At 38.7% G+C, this 19,123-nt stretch overlaps 1 protein-coding gene across 1 annotated transcript in view; it reads left to right on the top strand.

Moving 5' to 3' along the window:
* Nucleotides 1-13,389, top strand: part of cacna1ba (calcium channel, voltage-dependent, N type, alpha 1B subunit, a) — a 207,398-nt gene extending 194,009 nt beyond the window's left edge. The window contains exons 47-52 of the mRNA XM_055161489.1: nucleotides 1,931-2,060; nucleotides 3,145-3,264; nucleotides 6,889-6,927; nucleotides 7,431-7,674; nucleotides 10,241-10,458; nucleotides 12,919-13,389. Coding sequence (XP_055017464.1) covers nucleotides 1,931-2,060; nucleotides 3,145-3,264; nucleotides 6,889-6,927; nucleotides 7,431-7,674; nucleotides 10,241-10,458; nucleotides 12,919-13,389 — 1,222 coding nt within the window. The remainder of the gene's footprint in view (nucleotides 1-1,930; nucleotides 2,061-3,144; nucleotides 3,265-6,888; nucleotides 6,928-7,430; nucleotides 7,675-10,240; nucleotides 10,459-12,918) is intronic.
* Nucleotides 13,390-19,123: the final 5,734 nt, after the last annotated feature.

Genomic DNA, 19,123 nt, shown 5'->3' with positions numbered 1-19,123 from the left:
CTTTTGACAACCCTAATTTTCCTGTAGACATTCATAGTCATTATCTGTATTAGACCTAGATTAAAACTTTATTCAATTCTATCCAATTTATTTATACAGCACATTTTGTAAACATGACAGTTTCCAAAGCACTGCTCAGACAAATATAGTCAATAAAAGACAATTAGTCATAAATAAAACAATATATAAATAGTGTTTAAAATCCATAAAGCTAGAAAATAGTATATATAAAATAATAAAATCCAAATAAATATTAAATACAATTAAATAAAAGACACAGAGGACCACACAACTCACATGGTGTTGAAAGCCAGATAGTAAAAGTGGAGTAAAAAGCCTTAAAAGAACCACTGCAGACTATTTGAACATGGGGGGGCAGAGCATTCTGAAGTCATTTTGAAGTACAAGTCTGGTAGTATAGTTTAAGATGGACGTTTATACTTTTTTATGCCAATGTAATTACTAATTCGTGACTTTGTGACATTGTACATTTTTTTAATTCACTTTTTTATTTTGCTTCAGTGTCATAAATCGATTCTGCCTGGAAGTGATCCAGCGATGTTAAGACTATTACAAATGTGCAGTTTGGCCAAAAATATGAATCATTTTGGATAGATCAAACATAAAAATGGTTTCATTTTCTCAATAAATAATTACTATTACAGTCTTTTAAATCTTCTCTATCACTTCCAGCGATAACACAATTTGTATTACTTGGGAGAAATAAATTCAAAATGTGTTCAGGGTTTTTAAAGATGCATTGAGTAACTTTTCTGGTGGAGGGTCTGTCAAATGCTTTTCTCCATGAAGATGTTATGGCTTTGGGAATGTTTCACAGTATGGCATTAAATATTTCTATCTTCATGGAGACCAAACTAGACCAAGTTACGGGTCAGATCTGTGGAGAGGCAACCCCGCTCACAGGCAGAATGCTTGCTAAGACTTGTAATTGAAAAAATGTAAGGTAAAGTTTAATGCCATACTGGTGAACATTCCAGGCAGAGCAATGACATATCCATAGAAACAAGCAGGTGATGAACCCTCCACCAGAAAAGTTACACAATGCACCTTTAAAGTACTGAAATACTGAAATCTAGGTTTTGTTTTACTCTCTGTTGGTAGAAATCTTTCCCCGCTAACCCAAAGTTGGTTGTTGAATAAAATCTAGTGTTGCTGTCTACTGTTGTTGTGTTCTTGAGCAAGACACTCCCGTGCTTGTGTGAATGGCTGTGCGATTTGTATTGATCCAAAAGGCTAGCAGCACAAAATGGCAGCCAAAGAAGTAACTTATTTGAGAGGAGACTGAATTAATACTACATACTACTTTATACTAAGGTATATCTAGAAATCTAACTTTTGACTTTTATAGCCAAGATTAAACGGCCCATATTACGCTGTTTCTGTTATAATGTTGTTTCTTCATCACAAACATACCTGGAGTTGTGTTTTGTTTCATTCACACTCAAACCCTGCATATTTAGGCTGAGTTCTTCTCTCAAACAGAAAACTCTCTATTCTACCTTGTGATGTCATGTGGTAATATAGGAAATGCTCCAGTGTGTTTGTGAACTCCATACTTCTTTACTGGAATCATTTGGATGATTTCAGCTCTAAAATTACCAATCTCTACTGAACTAAAGGTAAAAGGAGCTGTTAACTTGAAAACTACCACTTCATGACATCACAAGGTGGAACAGAGCATTTTGAGCTTTGGAGATGTAGACTAATAATGCAGGATTACTCAAACATGTGTGAATGAAACAAAACACAACTCCAGGTAAGTTTTTGAGAAGGAAATAACATTATAACATGACTTAAAGCTCACATGAGTCAAATTTTTGTAATACAGGACCTTTAATATACACTTTGAAATCTGTTACATTCAAATTCTTATATGTATTTATTGTTAATGTAATTACTAATACAACAGATCGACTGAGCACAGCATCAAGGCTTCTTCCTCGTGGGTGGCAGAGAAGCAGAAGGACCCACCCCGAATCAAGACCAAAAGAACACTGTCCCGGGACCATTCAGAGGATACACCGGACAATGCTGTTCAGGTACAACATAGTACATACAGAACTACAATCTAAAATCTAACAATACAAACTGCACTTTATCTAACATTTTTAAACAAAATAGCAAAGGGCCAATACTACACTATTGTGTATTTAGACTGAGTTTTTCTCTCAAACTGGAAACACTCTGTTCTGCCTTGTGATGTGCTTCACTGTGTTTTAAATTCCATACACCTTCACTAGAATTATTTGGATCACTTCAGCTTTGGAATTGGCAATCTTTATTGAACTAAAGGTAAAAGGTAACTGTTATCTTGAAAACTATTGTTTCATGACATCACAAATTGGAACAGAGAATTTTGAGCTTTGTAGATGTAGACAGCCTAATAATAAAGGGTTTCTCAAACATGTGTGAATGAAACAAAACAACATGTATGTTTTAGTACAAGTAACAACCTTATAGTGTGGCTTACAATTTCAATTTGTGAATTTTGTAATATAGAACCTTTAAAATATGCAGAAATTGCATTTACTTAAATAACTTCTGGATAGTTTTGTCATATAATTTTACTTATTTTTTAGTCTTATTTGGCACATTTTGTTAACTACCCTCCTCTTTGTGTGCAAGTTCCATACTTAAGTTCCATACACATGGTTCCTATGAGCTGTTGTTGTTCGTTTGGTGTTTGGGAGTCTTGGTGTTCTATGAATATGTAGTATTAAGATCATATTTACTGGATAATGTTGGAAAATACAGTCAAGTTGAATTATGTAACTTTTCTGATGGAGCTTGTCAGAATGGAGATGGCATTGCCTGGAACGTTCCACAGCATGACATTAAACTTATCCATCTTGCATTTATCCAGTTACAAGTGTTTTTATTGCGTAAAAATTGTAAAACACATACTTACTGTAAGTGGGCCCACCTCTGCAGATCTCACCTGTAATAAATGGTGTGATAGATAACTTTAATGTCATTCTGTGGAATATTCCAGGCAAAGCAATAACATCTCCATGGAGAAAAGCCTATAATAGATCCATGAGACAAACAGAAGGTAGACTACCTTTTGTCCACTCTACCCACTGTTTATGATTTGGCTTTGATAAAACTGTATTTGATTTGCAGGAGTCAGTGGAGATGACGAAGATGGAGACCAGTGCCAGCAGTACTTTACCAGTCCCAGGATCAGGTCTGGAGAACCAGGGCAGAGCCGCCTCTATGCCTCGACTCAACACAGAGGTCAGGGTCGAGAAAATAGTTCTGTTTGTTTCTGCTTTTGGTGTAACATACTGTATCCTAGTATAGGCAACAAGGACAATAGGCTAATATATTGCAAAAACATTGATAATACAGTGGCCCTTTGTTGGTTTTGTGAAGTTGAAGATGGTTTATCAATTTTACCCACAAGTGCAAAGAAAATATATTGACATTAACTAACTAAACTAACTTAACTAAAAAGGATCATCCAGTTTCTCTGATGCTGCTCTCTACCCTACAGCCTTTTATGCCTTTAGTCTGTGCTATTTTTGAATGGACACAATGAATAATTAATGACTTAATATTCCATGCATTGATAAGAACAGGTTTAAACGTCGGATCTCAATTTGCTTGTGTCTATGGAATCTAAATAAAGGGAAATACCTTTCTGTGTAATAACTTTCAGCCCTCACTTTTAAAAGGGCATTGTGTACCGTTTCTATTGGAGGGTTCGTCAAAAGCTTTTCTCCGTGGAGATGTTATTGCTTTGCCTGGAATACTTCACAGTATCTCATTCAACTTTTCTATCTTCATGGAGACTAAACCAGACCAAGTTACAGGTCAGATCTGTGGAGAGGTGACCCCGCTCACAGTCAAAGCCTGTTTTTCTAGATATTTTTGAGCTATAAAAGTACCTGTAATTTAGTAAATGTAAGGTAGAGCTGTTTAATGTCATACTGTGGAATATTCCAGGCAGACCATGACTATGGAAACAAGCAGGTGACATACTCTTAACCCAAAAGTTACAGAGTGCATCTTTAAAGAACACATTATGCAAAATTGACTTTTTGGAGCGTTTAACCATGCTATACAGTTCATCAAATACACACCTGGAGTTTGTTTTGTTGTTCTTTGTTGTCCTTCACAGTTGTTTCATTAATCCATGAATCCAAAGTTGTCTTCTCTGAGCATCTAAAAAGTGTGACGTTTAAATTTTGCCAGATTACTTGCATCATAGATAAAGCTCTGGACTTCTCCTGCACAGTTTTATCCCCGTAAACCATCGCCAGACTCATTCTGCTGCCAAACTGTGTTCACAACCAACACCTGGCTGTATTAGCATAGAATATACAATATTTTAAAGGTGCACTGTGTAACTTTTTTGTTCGTCACCTGCTTGTTTCTATGGTTATGCCGTTGCTCTGCCTGACAACAGCTCTGTCTTACATTTATTAAATTACAGTTGGTTTTATAGCTTAAAAATACCTAGAAAAACAGACGCACAGATAGAAAGAAGATAGAAGATAGAAAGGTATAATGCCATACTGTGAAATATTCGGGACAAAGCAATAACATCTTCATGGAGAAAACCATTTGACGGACCCTCCACCAGAAAAGTTACACGAAGCACCTTTAAACATTGAGAAAACCCTCTCCTTATCCTGATTTATGGTTTAGCCCTGCAGATTTGAACCAGCTATCATTCTATCTATCATTATTCTTGCGCACCATTACAAAGCACATTGAGTCTGGCATTCAGTTAGGTCCCGAAAACCTCTGAATGAATGAAGAGAAGAGCCACCGAAATATAATAAGACTCTGCCCATTTCCTGAGTGATGTTTAAGTTGATCGATCGCTACATTTAAAGTGCATTCCTTTCACGGCTCAAATTGGAAAAGCATTTGTTGATCCTGTGCATGGGAGAAGGCTACAGTGATCTGATTATAGATGTGGCAGCCGGCCAGTTATTTTCCTGGTGTCTTTTTCCCCCAACCCAAAAGATGATAGAGGCTAGGGATGTTCTTCCAGATAAAGATTCACAGGCAGAAGAAAAGGTGATAATGTGTTTAGTTCAGAAGAGAGTTAGAGAAAGTATTGCAGGAGGAAAGAGGAGATGGTGGTTCCCCCATTGAGTAAAGTGTTTTATTCTCTTATACCCTTTAAAGCCGGGGCAGGAAATCCCTCAGCCAATTCTATTAAATCAGGTGTTGTGAAGTTGGCTTGCTTTTTACAGGCACTGTGGATAGCCATGGTTTCAGAGTGATGAAAATTAGGACAGTTTCTATAGCATTTAACAATTTAAAACTAATTATTGAAGTGATATTACATCTTCTTAATGGTGAAAAGCCCTCAAAATGTGAAACCTGTGGGTGGAGTTCTATGTTTAAATCTTAAGCCCATTGATATATAAATTAATCTAACTTTATTTATGCTCAAGGGGCAATTAAAACTACCATTTGTAATTAGATTGGCTGACCCGCCCTGTGTTTTCTCACATATCACCACTAGATGCTATCTACATTACTGCAGTGTGATATTGTGCCAACTTTGATCTGATAGAAGAAAAGCAGAGAACACAGGTGAGTCTGAACAAAGGTGAGGTCAAGTGAGGGGAGGTTAACAGGTATCAAATCTGCCATCTACTGGTGACAAAAATCAAAAACTTACAGATGGTAGCTTTAAAGTAGCCTGATTAATCAGCCAGTTTCACTTTGTGGAAACCGTCTGACCTCGCAGCATTAGAATTCGTTCACTTGATGGTAGGCAGGTAATTTTTTATTTAACCAATTGCTGCTATTTTGTCGTGACGTATGTAATGTGCTGCTCAGTGGTGTTCAAGTAATTACTGGCACAACAGCAAACAAAGCAGAGAGTGAACATGCCTGTCATCGAACACTGTTGTTTCTGCGAGATGAACTTGCAAATCAAAGTTTTTATTTGACAAAGGAAGTCCAAATCGTATGCAGTCTGCTATCGCAACTCAGGTTGGTTCAGCTCTTCCCTGATTGGCTGGTGTGCGGTCTACAACTTGCAGAGTTCTTGCAAACCGTCTAGTGTATTCCAATTCTTGACCTAGTCTCTGGAGAAAAATGAAATTGAGCGGAGGCACTAGGTGGCACCATCCTGGCTAGCTTTAAAGCACACTGAGCAGTTAAAATACATTAATAAATAGTAGTATTGTTGGCTGACACACATAAAAGATAAGTATAGCAAAAGATCTTGAAATATTTCCTACATAAAGGTGCATTGTGTAATTGTGTAACTTTTCTGGTGGAGGGTCTGTCACCTGCTTGTTTCTACGGATATGTCATTGCTCAGATTAGAATGTTCCACATTATGACATTTCTACCTTACATTTACTCAATTTTATAGTGTTATACCTCAAAAATACCTTGAAAAACAAGCATTCTGACTGTGAGCGGGGTTGCCTCTCCACAGATCTGACCTGTAACTTGGTCAACTTTGGGTTCCATGAAAATAGAAAGGTTTAATGCCGTACTGTGAAACATGTCAGCGAAAGCAATAACATCTGCATGGAGAAAAACATTTGACAGACCCTCCACCAGAAAAGTTATACAATGCACCTTTAAGTATCAACGCCAATACCCGAAAATATCAGATCAGTTCATCCCTACAATTCAGGTTTTAAGAAAAGGTATAGATATCAATGCCAAGTAAAAATAAAAACTTGACAAGCTAAAAATGTCTTTATCAACAGCGCTTCATCATTTCCCATTTCTTTTCTGTCAGTTCTGGACTTCACATACTTCTTCTGACATGCAGTAGCTCTTGTTTAAAAAGAGATACGAAGTGGGAAGTAAATGTGATTTGTTGATTAACTAATAGCAATGTATGTTTTTCTTTTTTTTCTTCTTGCTTACTTTCAACAGCGGAGTCAGTCTCGCCTCTCTCCAGGAAACCACCTCACTGTATGTATTCTTGAATTGCATAGTGACTTATTTTTATGTATTTATTTGACCTGAATGAGTTGGGAAAAATATATATATTGTGGTTTTGACAAGCATTACAGTTGTGATTTTTATTGTGTTTTACTAATAGAATAATGTCAAAAGTTCTTGTTTTAAACGCCTCCAAAAGAATTGACAAAAAGACAAAAGACAAACTGGAACAATAGTCACATTTCAGAACATGTTTGTACAGATCTAAGAAACAGGGTTCATGTTTTTTATACAGAATAAGGATATTTTGTTGTTTATTTGTTAAGGAAGTTATTGTACTTCAAAAATTGCAGTGTTTGTGATTTGCTAATTGTGTGAAATTGCGATTTTGATTTGTTTGCAATTAAACTTGTAGCTCTTGTATTTATGTTGAAAATAAAAATGAAATAGAAGGAGGAAAAGTTTTTATTTTTTAACAATTCTCCCTGTTCTAACTCTCGTTCTCACTTTACATTGTGTGCATCCTGTTACAGACTGTCCCAGATGCCAGTCCCATGCGGCGCTCTGCCTCCAGTGTGACCCCACAGCGCCCCCAGGAGGTTAACCTGAGGGATTACACCCTGGAAAAGCCCAGCCAGGAGACCAGACCTCATCACCGCCACCACCATCACCACTGCCACCACAGACGAGAGAGGGAGAGAGAAAGGGAGAGAGACAGAGAGAAGAGGCAGAGGTCTTTAGACACTCCGGTGGGGTCACAACCTCCCACTACTGCGGGTGGGTCCAAACTTCTACAGAAATATAACACGATCACTAATAATCTTCATCGTCATGTACAAGAACAGTTTCCTTATCAACTGACATTATTACTGACATAACTTTTTTCATAATGTAATGATTTTGTGCTTTGTTCCTTATCAAAAAATACATTAAAAATTTGCCACATTCACTACTATGTTTTTTGGACATCTGAAATTATGACCTCAAAAATAATAATTTATACGTCTTACTGAGATAGTGGCCGAGTCATATTTATGTAATGAGGGACACGTAGTTTGTCCATTGATCCAAAGGTTGCAGTTTAAATCCACTCTCGACATAAAACATCATTGGTAGATTGGTCAGATCCTCTGACCCACAGGACAGCGGTGTGATTCAAGCTCCCACAGATGAATGCTGCCATTGTGTCCTTAGCCAAAACACTTAACCCACCTTACCCCCAGTGTTGTACCCTGGTGAATGAGTGTGTGCCTGAATGGGTGAGTGGTTCCTTGATGTAAAGCGTTTTCAGTACCGTGAAGCTGGAAAAGTGCTATGTAATATAATATTGTGTCCATTTGTATCAAAACAAATACGGAAAAAAAAAGTCACAGGAAACATTACGGATTTCTGCAGAGTCAGTGACTGTAGCACTAAACTCTAAATCATATGTGACCAATGAGCTCTTTCACTCAAACATCACTAAAATAAACAAATCTGATTGGACAATCATGTTTGGTTCTTGCTTCAGACACAACAGAGGAAGTGGTGACCAGACTGATATCCCTCTGCATAAATAATACAGAGAGATATCATTCTGGATTTCTCAAGCAAACAATTGTCTAGTGTACCAAAATCTACTGTGTTTCAGTAAACAATACCACCTACCACCTAGGCATGGGACGATAGAGAAATTTGGTGTCACAGTTATCATGGCTGAAATAATTACAATTGATGATTGTATCACGTTAATTATGAAAGTTGCTGATAGTTAAAAATGTTATGAATATGAATAATGATAATTTGAATATTATCTATAGGTTCCATATTTAAACAACTGTTATAGTGTTCTACTTTGTTAGTGAAAGTGAAAACAATAATGATCTAGAAGAAAACATCATGGAGAAGTATAAAGTTTTTTCAGCACATTCTGCTGATTTATGGATTCATGAGATTATCACGATTATGTAAAATGTCCCATGAACCTTTATTGTCTACACTATTTATCATGATAAACGATATTATTGTTTAGTGTCCCATCCCTGTTCCCACCACTCCATCACTGTTGTTGTCATATTGCACCCTCTTGTTTTATGAAGTTGACAGTGATGAGAGAGTTGGACGAGCTCTGGCTGAGGGCACATGCTCTGTGTTAGCCAGATAAAAGCCCCAGACACAGCAGATTTATGGGCTGTCTGTCTGTGCACTGAGCTGTAGAGGAATGGACCTGTCAGGGAGACCAGGGAGACGAAACTGTGGTATGTGCACAGATTTGGGCATTCCTAGTGTTATAAGGTCTTTTAATAATAATAATAAGTGAAACCATAGCATAGTAAATGTTAGCATGACACAGTGACAATCTGGAACATGTGTTTAGAACAGCTGATCCAATGCACTGCACTTTTCCCCATAGGCCCATACGCCCTCTATAAAACAAACTGTCTTTAGTACCTCTGTGGCGATAGTATATTTTTATGCAGGCATGAAGACCATTCGGTTGTGGTAAATCATTTTCAGACCAAGACTTTCTTTTTAATCGTGTAGTTTCCTCGTCAAAAACACACCTGGAGTTGTGTTTTGTTTCATTCCTCATTCCATTTAGGAACTCAGCTCTTCTTTCAATTCTTATTTTGTGTAAATTTCTTCTGAAAAACTATGGAATGGATTTCTATATAAAATATTCTAGTTTTTTTTTGCCACTTGCACTTTGTTTATTTTTAATTTTGTTTATTTATTTGACAGGAACAATACAGTCATACATAGTTATATAGAGTGTATTACTAGTGCTAATTCTCATCTCCTGTCTCTGGTTTGGTTTTTCCCTACATTAAATAGTTATCGTGTGTATCCCTGTGTTAAACTACTTTGTGTCAGTGTGAACTTTTATTATTCTGCCATTCCAAAATGCTGTACCTACTATGTTGACATATAAAACTGCATAATACAAGTCTCGTGATAACAATAATTCTGGGTCGACAGTAGCTCGGTTGGTAGCGCATTTGTCCACTGACCCGAAGGTGCGCAGTTTGAATCCCGCTCTTGACATAAACATTATTGGTAGAGCAATTGGATTTCAGCTCCCACAGATGAATCCTGTCATTGTGTCCTTGGGCAAGACACTTAACCCACGTTGCTCTCAGTGTCTGCGTGCACTTCTGTATGAATGTGTGTGAATGGGTGAATGGTTCCTTGATGTAAAACGTTTTGAGTGGCTTGAAGGTGAATAAGCGCTATATAAAAATGTGTCCATAATAATAAAACATACCTACATTTTCTGTAACCGTTTTCAGCAAACTCAAAGAAGCTTTACAAAAAGCAAAGGAACCAAAAGAAAGCAAATCATGCCAACTCTGCCCTCCCCCAGGTGCCCCAGTAGAGCCGGGGTCTGAGCCTCCTGTGCACCGGGAGCGCCCTCACGACAGGGGCAGGTCCCACGAGAGGAGGCACCACCACTCGTCTACGGACAAACAACGCTACTACTCCTGCGACCGCTACTGCAGCCGGGAACACTGCCACGCGAGCACCAAGTCTGCCAGCTGTGCCGCCTCCCCCAGCGAGGGCCAGGACCCCAGCAACAAGCAGGTGCGCCAGAGCAGAGGGGCTACTGCTGGGATGGGACCTGTGAACCAGGAACCTTAAATTGGGTTTATTTGTTTATTTCTTTGTTAGTAGATGGAAAATTTTGTACAAAGTTGTATTTTCAGTGTTGATCTAACCTGAATATCCTGGATCATATTGAGTAGTTAGTGTTAGTTAGGATAGACTACTTGTGTAACTTTTCTGATGGAGGGCCCGTCAAATGCTTTTCTCCTTGGAGATGTTATTGCTCTGTCTGGAATGTTTCACAGTATGGCATTAAACCTTTCTATCTTCACCAGACCAAGTTACTGGTCAGATCTCCAACCTGTCACTCGGGAACTACCAGTAGCTCTCCACCCCCTTCCAAGTAGCTCACCAAGGGATTTCGGAATTATACATATTGTGCTAATAACTTCAATTTACTAATTAAATGCCTATTACTATTGTAAATGTATCATGATGCCTAAACTGTGCAGTAATAAATAGATGATGTTTTATGTTTTATACACATCTAACTTAAGGCTTACATCGACTCAGTTTCTTGCGACCTCTAAAACCGGTAGCACTCTGGCATTTTTGTTTTGTAAAGGTAGCTCACCGGAGAAAAAAGGTTGGAGACCCCTGATATTTTTGAGACATAAAACCACCTGTAATGTAATAAATATAAGGTAGAGCTGTTGACTATCATACTGTGAAACATTCCAGGCAGAGCAAGCAGGTGACGCACTCTCAACCAAAAAGTTATATAGCGCTTTAACATACACTACTAGTCAAAAGACACAACATATCCTTTTTATTTCTATATGTTTATCACTTTTTACATTTTAGATATAGTCGTCCCTCTCTATATATCACGGTTAACCTGTTTTGCCAGTTTTTTTATTGCATTTTTGCATGCTTTCATTTTTTACAGCGTATGAACACGTATTGTGTTCCTCCCCTTGCGTCATTGGCTAAGGGATTGTAGACCATTGTCAGTCAGTTTCTTCCATGATGTGTCTCCTGTACAGTACAGAATGCGTTCAGCTTTCCAAATTTAAATAAATGTTTGATCGCTAGCAATGTGATTCTGAAGTGCAGCGCAGATTGCCAGCAATTGCCGCGCTTACCGTTGAGATGCGGAGCTTTCCATCAGTCTTTTCTCCTGCGGTCACCTCCGAGCCTGTCCCGACAGTGAGTCCTGGTTCAGTTCTGGTTCAGTTCTGGTTTAGTCCTGGTTTAGTCCTGGTTTAGGCCCCCTCTTCAGTCCTGCTATCAGTCCTAGGTTAGTCCTGGGTTAGTTCTTGTGTAGTCTTGGTTCAGTCCGTGCAAAAGTTTAATGCAGGACTCTGCGCTGTAGGGCTCCATTACGGAATAAATTAATCTTCGGTTTGTTACATAAAGAAGGAGGGAAATAACTTAGAGATGACAGCAACAATAAGTTTTAAGAAGGATGCAAAAAGGGTTCGAACTGTCCTGTCTAAGAAAAGTGTATAAAGTGTGTGGTGAGGGGTTTTACAGCCTTTAAACAGATATAATAATTGTAAAATATAAAGTTGACTACTTTGCGGATTTCACCTATCGCAGGTTATTTTTTACGTAACCCCCACGATAAACAAGGGACCACTGTATAGAAGACATCAGATATATGAAGTAAGATGTATGAAATTAAGTTGCAAAACAAAAAGTAAAATAACTCAATAGAAATTCTTATTAATTTCAGTTATTTAACTTTTTTTTTGACTAGCTAGTTCCATATATCTTTCATCATACATCTGATGTCTTCTGTATGTATATGAAATGTAGAAAGTAGTAAACAAAGACACTATGAGAATGGTAATGTACATATCTTCGCAATTAACTTCCTTTATTAGCATTATAATTTTTACAGACGGAAATAGAAACACTTTTTATATCTGGGTATATTCGGTTTATTTTATATTATATTATACTATCCAAGTCTTCATCACCATGGTTACAGGAATATGCACATTTATGAAGTGACAATGAGTAGAATTACATACTAGGTAACTAACAATTAAGCTAAACTTGAATGTATCCAGAAGGTGTTCTTTCTCTCTTTGAGTACTGTTTATGCCAAAGCTACCTTGTTTATTATTATTGTTATTTTTTGTACAGTCTGATCAGTATAAGTATAGTTATTACATATGCAGCTTGCCTTGTTGTTGCCTTTATTGTAGCTGTACTCTATAGTTGTGCATACTTTCTCTGTCTTCTTGTGGTGCTGCCTCTTATGGCCTTTCCCTTCTTTTTCTACTTTCTCTTTTCACCATTCATCTGTGTGTCCGTTCTCCTCCATCGCTCCTGTCTCATCCTGTCTCTCACATATCCTCATTTTATCCCATCTTTGGCCACACCCCATTTCACATTTCGGTGTCCTTCCTTGTCTCCTACTTCCTTGTCTCCTTCTTCCCTTCTCACTACGCCATCGTCTCAAAAAATGCTTGTCCACTTTTCACGCAGGGCAGTGGTGGGGTTAGCTCCTCTTGTAGCACTCCTGTTCGTGGCCGCCGGCAGCTCCCTCAGACCCCCCTCACCCCTCGCCCTGGGGTGGCCTACAAGACTGCGAACTCCTCCCCAGTGCCCTTTGTGTCCAACCTGAGTCGAGGGCTATCAGAGCACGTCACTCTCCGGCACAGCGGCTCTCACTACTTCCCCTGTCCCGTCACTAGGATCTGCTCGGAGCCCTTTCTGGGAGGGGGTCACGCGGAGGTCAGCCCGTACAGCAGCCTCCGTGAGCAGCTGGATGTCTTCCCTTACGCGGGACTGTCTCCTCGGACCGCCCTGCCTCCTCCCTCCTCCCCGCAGCACAGACTGGGGGTGCCCAATGGGTACCACCTCAGCTTTGGGGGCAGAACCAGCCCTGGCAGTAGCCCTGGTGCCCCCCGGGTGACCAGGTATTACGAAGAGGCAGATGAGGACGACTGGTGCTAGCATGGCTTTAAAGCAACCTTTTTAATGCATTTTGGAGAAATTGTGATGAGTTTTATCATCTTCTTTGAAGGCTTTCGTTGTTTACATTGTCACTGTGTGTTAAATGAAGTACTTTATTCCTAAATGGGAGCGCATGGTTAGAGGAGGAAAGCGAGTCTGGGTAAGAAATGTTTTGGTCTTAAAGGTGTCAGATGGAAAGTGGACCTTTTGCCAATTTGAGATGTCTTACAGTTAATGCTGGAGTTACTTTGACTTCCTGGTTTAGATTAAACCACCATACCAATGCTTTACCGATACAATCTGCCCATCCAAACAGAATCATTTTACAGCTGAGCACACACATCATTTCGCAAGAACTGTCTAAAATGTTTATGAATTTTTTTCTCCAGTCAAATTTTCAAATTACACAAATGCATTCTAACCAGCCAGACACAATAATGGTTTCCTACTAAGAAATTTATAATAAAAAGGAACTGGCTTCATTTTTTGTATGTTTCTCAAAATGTGTTTATACCTAATTTTTTAATATGGATATTATTTTTTTACTCTTCATGATACAATCTTACCCATCAAAACCAAGGTTACTAAGGTTCAGACTTTCTACAATGGCACATCAGGGTAAAGTACAAACCGACCACATAAAGAAGGCCACCTAACAATTGGGACTTATTAAAGGTGCATTGTGTCACTTTTCTGATGGAGGGTCTGTCAAATGCTTTTCTCCATGGAGGTGTTATTTCTTTGTCTGGAATGTTTCACAGTATGGCATTAAACCTCTTTATCATCATACAGACTAAACCAGACCAAGTTACAGGTCAGATCTGTGGGGAGGCAACCCCGCTCACAGTCAGAATGCCTGTTTTTCTAGTTATGTTTGAGCTATAAACCAACTGTAATGGAGATGTTTAATGTCACACTGTGGAACATTCCTGTGTCTTATAATTGTATTCATTTGCTTATTTGTTACAGTTACATTACAGTTTATAAAATATGCTGTGTAATTAAATTGAATTAACATATCCATAGAAACAAGCAGGTGACGGACTCCCAACCAAAAAGTTACATAATGCATCTCTAATAAACATGTTCTTGTGAGCTGAACTTAAACTGAAACAAACATATATCCACTACAAACAGCAAACTTTTTTAGACTGGGCATCGGTATGATAGTTTCACCTAAAACTATTGTCTTTGGAAGTCTGGTTCCCGTTGTTGAAAACCTCAAAGACACTGTACAAAGAGCCTCTAGGGGGCGACGTTTATTTTGGGAGTCTACCATTCCATGACGCTGCCTATTCGTTACATTCCCTTTTTCAGACGCGCCGCATGGTAGTGAGATGTACTTTAATTCTGTTTTCTTAACTGTTCATTGTGTACATTTTTGGTACGCCATTTTGGGTCTTACTGCTTAACCATCCTTTCAGGTCTATAATGTTTTTTACAGACTTCTTTTTTGCGACGTTTTAAGACAAAGTGCCTCTCCTTTTAGATAAAAACTGTAGATTTAAAAAACAAAAAAACAAAAAGAAAATGCAACTGTTTTCTAATGCATTGACTTGGTTTGTTCTGTATGTAGCTCTGCTGGAAAACAAGTTGTATAGAAAGCCTTAAAGCAGAGTCAACGCACCTATTACAACGCTTTATAACTGGAATGATAGCACGACCTATAGTTCAAAGTTATTTTTCTTTATTTTTGAACAGTTATTTTCTTTGTGGTGGAACAAGAATCAACATTGTGCAAACTGCAATGCTAGCCTTCTACTTCTGACTATATCAACCATTGACATAAACAACAGTAACATGCATGTAAAGATGGCGTAGAATTTTTTTTGTATCTTTCAGCGGAAAAAAAGGATGTCAAGGCGCCGTGGACCTCTTGTATTGCCTTCAATGTTTGAACTGAACAGCGTGTTGGATTATAAAGGCTAAACCGAGTTAGCAGAGTTAGCCTTTAGCGTTTGCGATGTGCATTTGTGTCATGGTTGGATGTCTTTTCCAGATATAGGTCCACTCGACGCTTATTTTTCTACCATCTTGTTGTGAATGTGTGGCTAATTTGAACACCAGATTGGTCCAGCAGCTACTCAACATTGGAGAACTACAGTACAGCAGGCATACATACACTCATAATCAATGTTCGATCTGTGGTTTATATGGATTGTGTTGCAAAAAAATGTTAAAAATACAATGACAAATGATTAACAGCTTGCAAACGGAGTCTAGCCTGGCCTATCAGACAAATAAGTGGGTATAAATGATTTTTTTCAAGTCGTTTTCCTTGAAATCACGTGGTCTCGTCAGGATTTAAAATGGGGCAGTATCTCTCTTATGCAAACATAATTTAGTTTAAATGCTTATCCAATATAGTTTTGTCTCTATCGGTTCATGCCAAACACTTACTCCACTGGTCTCCATGTTGATTCTAATGCTAATGTAAGAACAAATGTAACTCCAATGGAAATATGCACAAACTGCTTTAATTCAGACCCTAATCTTTACTGTGGACATTTATACAACAAGTTATAAGTTTAGGGTGACCAGACATCCATATTTACACAGGGCAGTCCCAGTTTTGAACCCTGTGTCCCCTGTCCCAGTAGCCAGTTAACGCCACCTAGTGCTTCAGCTCAATTTAATTTCTCTCCAGCGACTAGGTCAGGAATCGGAATATAACTAGTCCCCAGAAGTTGTAGACCGCGCACCAGCCAATCAGTGAAGAGCTGTGAAGCAATGACTGGGTCCCTTTTTGTGGTACAGTACAATAGTAAATAAAGCGTTCGAGATGGATGTTGATGAAGACATACATTCTGTTTTGGAAACGATTCCCAAGATTGAAGATTTAGAGCTGGAACAAAGAGAATGTTTGGTGAATTTTATCAAGGGGAAAGACGTTATTGCCCTTCTCACGACCAAATAGCAGCGATGGGTAAAAAAAAAAAAAAAAGTAACCGCCTACCGTTGACCAAATGAATCCTAATGCTACGAGGTCAGACGGTTCCCACGAAGTGAAACCGGCAGATGAATCAGGCTACTGTCCCAGCAGATTTGTCCAAAACCACTGATTTGTCCCAGTTGTATACAAGAAATTTCCCAGCTGTCCCTATTTTTGACGAATATGGTCCCCACCAACAGTAAAAAGGGGAATGTATTGCCATTTGTTTAGCTAAAATACAGAAAACTGTGCTTGAAAATTACCATAGAGCAAAAAACATGCAACTGTAGTAGTCCCTCTGATTATACCCAGACCCACAACTGAGTCGAGGATGGACAATATTACATGCTCTTCTCACAATTTTATTCATGCCAACATTCCAATCCGGGTGTGTCCTAGTTTTTAATTTGGAAAATCTGGCCACCCTAAACACTGGACAAAAAGGCAGCTGCATTTTTAAGGAAATCAATGTAACTTGTGCTTTCAGTTAAAAAATAAAAAAATGGATAAGCTGCACTAGCACTAATAAATGATTGGCTGCTGGGGTTTAGGTAGCAACGATTCAGCAAAACAACTGTTAACCAGTAAGAACCGTATTTGCTTTGAACACATTTGGGGACACAGATCGGCCATGTTTATGAAATTTAAAGCAAGTTATTACTAAAATGGGCTCTAAGGAATACCTGAAAAGTTACTTGTAAGTGTTTTGTAAGTGTTAATAATGTTGCACTAAATATGAATCAAGTTTGTAAATTATTTTGATCTTCCAGTGTTTAGATTGACAACAGTCTCTGCCCATTATAAGTCCATGGGAAAGTCATGGAAAAGCTGTTCAGGGTCCCAATATCGGCTCTGACTGCACAAGCTGATTGGTTACTACAGCCTTTGACGCAACATTTGTGTGTAAACCATTTTGGCATGTGTAAAAAATAATAAGAAATAGGAAATCCTCATCACGTCCCATAGAAACAACATGGCTCAGACCAAATGAACGGAATTCTATCATGCGCCGTGTGACCTCTGTTGGCATGAACTGATCAGTCTTGGTTAAAGCTGCATTGTGTAACTTTTCTGGTGGAGGGCCCATCAAATGCTTTTCTTCATGGAGATGTTATTGCTTTATCTGGAATGTTTCACAGTATGGTATTAAACCTTTCTATCTTCATGGAGACCAAACCAGACAAAGTTACAGGACAGAGCTATGGAGAGGCAGTCCTGTTTACAGTCAGAATGCCTGTTTTTGTAGGTATTTTTGAGCTATGAAACCACTTGTAATTGAATAAATGTAAAGTAGAGCTGTTTAATGTCACACTGTGGAACATCTGAAGCAAAGCAATGACATATCCATAGAAACAAGCAGGCGACAGACCCCCAACGAGAACGTTACATAGTGCAGCTTTAACGGCAAAATAAAAATAGAATATAGGAACGCTGGCCAGGTTAGACTTAAATAAGGTACGCCAGCCAATGCAGTAGCTGGATCTTTTGTCCATGAGGTAGCAAGAGGTGGACCATGACAAGGGCTACTTACTAATGAATGGAGAACACGCACCTCCAAAGCAGCAATGTCTGTAGGTTTTACTCTGCTGTGGCCGCGTCTCATTTCTCTTTCCTCGCTACCTTCTCCTCGAACCCCCATTTTTCGGGCGTCAATCAAATGCGTCATATTAAGTGGTGTCCCGAAGAAAACCACAGATGGAAGGAGTAAACCTGAGGGAGGCGTCATGAGGCGAACGTCAGATAAAACAATCAAACTTTATTGGTCTCAGTGAGGAGTCTACGGTATCGTCTCTCCTCGAAGGAAGCTAGGAAAGAGAATGTCAAGACTGGTGAGCCCTAGACCCCAATTACACTGATATCTGTACATGCCAAATTGTATATTGCCAATTTGATGTTAAACCATAGTGGAATTAGTCTACATGGGGTTGTTGTTAATATAATAAATATTACACTTTTGAATGACTCTCCCAATACACAGTTATTATGGTATTGGCCAGAGTGATCGGAAAATGGTATAGCACTTGAGACCCTATGCAGGCCTATATATTAAGATTAAAGGTGTATTATGTAATTTTTTAGAACAGAGGGAGGTTCAGACGGAGGGTTTGCTTTGCCTGGAATGTTCCACACTAAAGCTTTGGAATGATCAATCTTGATTTTATTCATTTAATTTACTTTAAAAAATTATACCTGTGCTTTTACTGCAAGTGGAGTCGTCTCTTGTCTCCATGGCGATAGAGGATTAAAGGTGCCCTGCGTAACTTTTCTAGTGGAGACTCCGCCACCTGCTTGTCTTCATGGAATTGTTATTGCTTAGAACGTTCCCCAGTATAGCCTGGTGAGAGAACTACAGGCTGCATTTACAGGTCAGATCTGGGGAGAGGCAACCCTATTCACAGAGAGAATTGTTGTATTTTTGAGCAACAGAAACACCTGTAATGAATAAATGTTACAGATATGTTTAATGCCATACCTTGGAACATCTCCATGGAGACAAGCAAGTGACAGACCCTCCACCAGTTTAAGTTACGCAATGCACCTTTAATGCCATACTGTGGAATATTCTAAACAGAGCTATAATGGAGATGGGGTATAGGTAGAAGGTAGTCCATTAGAAAAAGTTACATTGTCCATCTTTAAATGTTTTTATTTAATTTGGATATCCCCTTGAGATGCATCTACTCTTCAAGGGGTTCTGTGAAATTGCAATTTTGTTTTGTTTTGTTTACTAAAATGTTCTGTATGTATACATTTGTGTGTTTTATTCTGTTCAAATTGATTCGGCAGCGTGGCCATTGTACT

This window comes from Boleophthalmus pectinirostris, unplaced genomic scaffold (genome assembly GCF_026225935.1).
Source record: "Boleophthalmus pectinirostris isolate CB_2022bp ecotype Guang Dong unplaced genomic scaffold, ASM2622593v1 HiC_scaffold_4, whole genome shotgun sequence".
Taxonomy (NCBI): Eukaryota; Metazoa; Chordata; class Actinopteri; order Gobiiformes; family Gobiidae; genus Boleophthalmus; species Boleophthalmus pectinirostris.
This window is presented reverse-complemented; position numbering and strand designations above follow the sequence as displayed.